At 33.3% G+C, this 6412-nt stretch overlaps 2 protein-coding genes across 3 annotated transcripts in view; one reads left to right on the top strand and one right to left on the bottom strand.

Moving 5' to 3' along the window:
• Positions 1-713: 713 nt before the first annotated feature.
• On the bottom strand, positions 714-3209 carry Bap55 (Brahma associated protein 55kD). The gene is made up of 6 exons (XM_011641984.3): positions 2977-3209; positions 2440-2778; positions 2023-2352; positions 1701-1952; positions 1425-1622; positions 714-1346 (listed from the first exon to the last, which is right to left on the bottom strand). The coding sequence occupies exons 2-6, from the start codon at positions 2764-2766 to the stop codon at positions 1131-1133; spliced, it is 1323 nt and encodes a 440-aa protein (XP_011640286.3). The 5' UTR covers positions 2767-2778; positions 2977-3209; the 3' UTR covers positions 714-1130.
• Positions 3210-4693: 1484 nt separating this feature from the next.
• Positions 4694-6412, top strand: part of LOC105429185 (uncharacterized) — a 6084-nt gene continuing 4365 nt past the window's right edge. Inside the window, exons 1-3 of one of the 2 annotated variants that reach the window (XM_089071483.1) lie at positions 4694-4898; positions 4970-5717; positions 5826-6324. In XM_089071483.1, the coding sequence (XP_088927609.1) occupies positions 5826-6324 (499 nt within the window). In that variant the 5' untranslated portion in view covers positions 4694-4898; positions 4970-5717. The remainder of the gene's footprint in view (positions 4899-4969; positions 5718-5825; positions 6325-6412) is intronic. The other variant, XM_011641997.3, reaches the window with a different exon arrangement.

Genomic DNA, 6412 nt, shown 5'->3' with positions numbered 1-6412 from the left:
AAATAAAGTTTTGGAAGAAATGAGCACAGAGTCGTGAGCTTTTTATACATATATGTAAAGTCGATACTAAGTACAATGTATTGATATAAACTATATTAGAAATCTATGGAACAAATATATATAAATTTTTCAATATTTGAAAATGTATTATCGGTCTCAAAGTCAGTATTCCATGTATTTTTAATTATATTTTCTTAATTGTTTATTTTACACACACTATTAGTCGACATTTTAATAATTACTACTGGATCCCTATTAGTAGATTCTATAATATTGAAGAACCATCCAGAGACAACAAGTATAGACTTTACAATTGTCCTCTGTTCATTAATATTTCATACTTAATGATAGCTAATTTGCTGAATTCAACGTCTTTCATTATCAAAGACAAACTGTTTCAGACCTCTTCAATTCATCTCTTTACTTAGTAAAGGATGCCATTTCCTTTCCATCAACTACTAATAAGATATTTGAAAAGACAGATGGTTTCCTTTGTACTTTCATATCGTATACTTATTTATTATTTCCATATAAAATACATGCATGTGCTGCAAAGAGTAATTATAGTTTCCAGAACCAAGCGTTTTGTTTCCACTCTCACGCAGTGACATTTGAGTGGAGTTGTGTATCTACAACTTCAACGTGACGCATATAACATTATCGGCAGTGAAACTAGATCAAATCGAAGACAAGACATCGTGACAAAGATGAAATCGAAGAAACAAATTTATTTTCATGACACGATTCGCTACATGTTTTATAAAAAATTTTATTACAATTTACAAAATTTCGTCGTTTATATTGGTAATAAATAAGGATCAATTTTCTTATGTCATTTACTTGGAGCAATGTATAATGTCATTTACAGGTAGTATATGTTTATCTATATATATGTATAAGTAGATGTTTGATTCAATAACATCATGAATACGTATTCATAACATTATAAAAAGACATTTTATTTAAGGTGCTTCATTGTCTCACGTGCTTTACGCATAATCATAATTTGTTTAATGATACATAGTATCGCAAAATGTAGAGTGTTATGCTCCAAACGTACTCACTCCCTATACAATGTTCATACAACACTGGCACCAATAGGATGGAAACATATGAGCAACTAACGTGTTTTAAGGACATTTTCTTTCCACTTGACTCTTCCCACTTTCTTCATACTCTTGACTGGAGATCCACATTTGTTGGAAAGTGCCAATTGATGCCAATATTGAACCACCAATCCATGCTCCAAATCTTCTTTCCGCGCATCCGTTCGCGCTAATCAATTTAAGACGCATACTGGAAGGTATTCTCATGGACAAATCTCTATTCAAGCGTTCTGGAAAACCCTGCACAGAATAATCTATCAATATACACAGAAGAGACACAACATTCTCGTTAATGTTCATAAAATATTAAAATTTTACTTGAATAAATGAATTTCCACCAGTTACTACAACACTTCCATAAAGCGCTGGTCGTACATCAACATCGCACATGCCAACGCTAGTCGTAACAATATGTCCTACTCCCAACATTGTATTGCCAACCATACCTCCACGCATTTGTACTATACTAGGATCAAATAACGCTTCTGGTATTCGAAATCTCTCACTTCCAAAGTCCTTGAAAAATAATCCTCTTTTAATTACCTTGGCCTAAGATTTGTGCAGCATTGAAAAAATATTATTTAATATATATACTTGATGATAGCCAGTCGGGAATTCATACTGAACTGCAGGAATCGTGGAAACGATCTTCTCGTCATATGGCGTTTCCGATACTTGAAGAACTGTGGCCTGGAAATCCTGAATCACTTTTTTTACCATGTAATTATGCCAGGATTTAGTAACCTCGGGTAAACCTTTTTTTTTAACCCATCGTGGCTTATCATGGTCTTTAACTACCTCTTTACTACCTACCATATAAGGAGGTGACAAATCGATATCGTTGTCCTGTATTTATTCAAGATACATGAGACAGATTTGAAAGACATTATGATAAACATGAATAACACTTGCGTACCTGTAAGAATTGTCTACATTGCATACTTATGTAGTCTCCACCAAGAGGTGATTTACCAATGGCTTGCGTCAATACAAATCCATCTTGTACAGGCACTGCGGATGTATGTGTGGCACCACTGTCCACAACAATACCAGTCGCTCTACCATTGGCAAACGCAGCCAAAACTGCATTCTTTACAAGAAAGTAAGCTGGTACATTATATTTCTCGAACATCAGCTCGGTTAACTTTTCTCTCTTGCTGCGTACATTCCATGGGGATTCGGAAAATAGCACAGGATGATACTCAGCATCGGATTGAATTATTTTTGAGTATGTGTAATCTAATACCTAGAGGATAAACAATACATCCAAAGCTTCAATATGTAAAATCAAATTCATATATCTCGCAAGTTACATAAATTATTACTTATTTACCTTCTCGAAATGATCCCAGTCTTCAATCATACCATCTTTCATATAACTCACAACCTCCATATTTTTCCGTGGTACATGAAGAATTGTGGTATCGATGTAATACTTGGTCCCATTTTGCGTTATATTGCTATCAGGCTTTTTATCATCAATGTCCATGGGTTCAACCTTGGTAGTCATACCATTGGCATCCTCTCCTAAGCCTACAACAGCTGGAATTTCCGCTTTTGGAGTATCTTCCTGAGCATAGCCTACTCTCAGAGAATGATGACCCAAGTCAAAGACTAATGCTCCTATCTCGTCTCCACCGTAAAGCATACCACCAGACATTTCGTTGGGTTTCTTTGTAAAAATATAACATATATAGATATAATACAGCATATAATAAAACAAAATTGCGTATGATATATTAATGTCGTCTTGTACAATTCTCATGTACATGTTAATAACGTTCAAACATTGTACGGCACATAGCGGCCAATATACAGCGGTGTAGCAAATCTATATCTAAACGGTATTATGATGTCCACAAACACTCACCTAATCTTTATGACTTCCTTACAAAAATAGCTCAATGAGACGGCAAAAATGTGCCTATTTGACAGCTACGTTAAACATTTATAAGTCTGCGATCTTGCAATTCATGTATATCATAGCATAACCTCAACCAAGCGAGACGCTTCCGAAACCGCCGTCCATCCACAATGTAACTAGCATAGGCTGACATTTCACGAATTATATATACAATAAATTTTTTGAAAGTATAGATTGGTATAGAATAGTGCATGTATGAGTCTCTAGAAATTCTCTATCATGTATCCAATCATCGTTTTCAAAAAATTTGTCGTACATTGTAATTTGTACGACACCATCGCTACGTTCAAAAACAACACCCGATTGACTCCGTGTATCGTTTTATCCTTGTTGTTCATCGAATGTTAAAGACAAGAATAAGACGATACACGGAGTCACTCGGGTGGTATTTCCGAACGTACCCCATGAAATATCAACCTTAATGTCCATTTTCATTGGTGTAGATTTATAGTGTTTGCAACTGCGGTGAATTTGAATCCAACCCGAGATGGATAAGAATCTCTTTCATCAATCTTCGGTTAAGCTAATCGACGGTTAAGCTTAACTCGACCATCATGATTGCCAACAATTGAGAGCTAAACTGTTTATTATAGATAAGTATGTGTTTTTTAATCTAATATTCTTTTCGTATTGTAGGTATTTTGGTAGGTAGATGAAATTGTAAGTAATATCCGATAATTAATGTGAGTCCACTTGGTGCTACAAATGCTTCGAAGCATTTTTTGATTGGTCAATTCATAAAATTCTTTGTTCTGATTGGTTAATCAAACGCTTCGAAACTTTTGTAGTGCTAAGTGGACCGTAGCCATAAATAAAAATTATTAAACAATCATTCACTTAAACAAAAATTTTAATACTTATCTATGTATAATAAATAATTTACTTCTCAGTTGTTGGCAATCATGATGGTCGAGTCAATCGTCGGTTAGCTTAACCGAAAATTGGTTGAAGATTGGTTGAAAATTGGTTGAAAGAGGCTCTTAATGGCATATGTTTTAAGGACCATCTACAATGAAATAATATGAATTAATTTAGGGTTGATTTATGAAAGCCGTAATCTGTTGGGAGCGTCCCGTTTGACCACGTTGTGATTGACCACAGCCACTCACAGCGGCCGGTGCCTAGAGGTTTTCCTCTGTTCAAATGATATGAGTGGCTGGTGATCTATTGCAACGTGGTCAAACAGGCCCCATTCTAATCTGTTAACTTATGCCGTAATCGTAAAAAATTGATCAATCACAATCAAATTATAGAAGAATAATCACGACTATGATTCGTCAATTTTTTACGGTTACGGCATAAGTTAACAGATTACGGCCTCCATAAACCTTAATCGGCCGATTATTTCATGGGAATTGACTAATCGCAACTCATCTACAAATTTGATAATAAATATGATCGATCAATTTCAATAATCGGTCGATTAAATTAATTTATATTATTGGTGAAAGTGGCTTTAAGAAAAAAATTACATGATAAGTATTCAGGTCTCCAAAATTCTTCCAAAATATTTTTTAACCAATCAAAAAATTGGATGGTTGTGATTATTCTTTTAGATTTAAAGTATTCTCTTCGATCTCTTAGATCAATGATTACTTACTTAAAATTATTCTAAACCAATCACAACATCGTTGTTCGACCAATCCCATTAAAGCATCTCTCCAAACGAAATTCAAGAATTAAATGACCGTTTGTCGTTTTGTCGCGACGAGCAACGCGGTACAAACTAATGTGTGGAAAATAAATGTTGATTTTACGCAGTTGATATCCACCTTTTTTAATACTAATCACTTGGTTTATGTGGTTAGCGATCAATTATCTATCTTTTGTTTTAAATTATCTTTAAGTAAATGGAATCTCCTAATAAGGTATGTTTTTAAACGAGATTGTAAACAACTTGTTTTAAGTTTAAACTGAAGAACTTTCAAATTATGTACAGATTTCTGTAAAAATATGAATGATTGAATACTTTATTTGCAAAAGTGATCATGTGAGTGATTAACTGGGATCAATTATTCAAAACAAATACAAGTCCAAAGCATTTATTGAACTTGACTTTTTTTCGTACAAACTTTCAATAATTTCTTTTAATATTTCCACTGCATATATTTCTTGATTTCTACTATGATGCTTAGTTGATTATTATCAAAGAACCTTTAATATTTTGAGGATATCTTTTTGCAATGAATATATTTTAGAACAAATGGTTTTAAAAATATTTATAAAAGCATTATATTTATGTACATATACATTATGTATATATACACACACACATACACATCCTGATAGCCAAACCTGAAAAGACAGATTATGCACAAAGTCTGTTATAAATTTCTGCTGTTAGAAAGCCCATAGATTGCTAACAGATTCTGTAATATCTGACAATGTTAGCAAACTGCTGCTAGAAATCTGACAGACTCTGTTGACATTCTGTGCTGGCAGATTGGCAGTAGAAATCGAGCAGACCCTGCTGTAGTCAGATTGGTGGCAGAAAGCGAGCAGGACCTGCACGACACAATTTGATGGCAGGATCTGCTCAATTTCTGCTGCCACAGTCTGCTGACACAGAACGTCAACAGGTTCTGTCAACAGAATGTAAGCAGAATAAGATGAAGTCAGTTTGCTAACATTTTCTGATTAAATCTGTTGCCAGTTTGCCGACATTCTGCTAATATTTTGCTGACTGGGTATAGTTGATTAAATTATGCTTCTATGTTTATGTTCTATGTTTAGGATTATTATGTGTATTATTCTTATATTTTTATCATACGATATATTTTGTTAAATTAATATAGATGGAGAATACATTAGATTCAATTCATCCATCAGAGAATCCACAGGAAGAAATGTCATATCTATTTGGTAGAGATCCAAGTATTTTAGCATATAGTCAGAGGCCATTTCCTTCAAAGGATGCAAGAAAGAATTTACTTTCATCATACGAAATTGAAGAAATTAATGACAATGAATTATCTGAACATTCGGATTCTCCAACTTTACAAACTATTAAAGTATATCTTAGACTTAAACCATTTCCAAAAAAGATGAAATTAACAGAAGAACAACAAGAAGCATACAAAATTTTAAATTCTACAACATTACTCACAAAGCTACCAATGGTAGATAATAATACAAGTTCTAAACAGTCCAAAAATAATGAAATAATCTGCCGAAAATTTACTTTTTCACAAACTTTTGGACCAGAAACTACACAATTAGAATTATTCAAACAAACAGTACAGCAGCAAATAATAGACTTCTTAGCTGGACAAAATTGTACTATAATGACGTATGGTAAGAAATATTTTATACTGTTTACACACACATATATATATATATATATATATATATATATATATATAGAATATTTTTAAAAAGACTT

This window comes from Pogonomyrmex barbatus, unplaced genomic scaffold, assembly GCF_055798465.1.
Source record: "Pogonomyrmex barbatus isolate J1 unplaced genomic scaffold, ASM5579846v1 scaffold12, whole genome shotgun sequence".
Taxonomy (NCBI): Eukaryota; Metazoa; Arthropoda; class Insecta; order Hymenoptera; family Formicidae; genus Pogonomyrmex; species Pogonomyrmex barbatus.
Note: the sequence above shows the minus strand (reverse complement) of the source record. Positions and strands in the feature narration are given on the sequence as shown.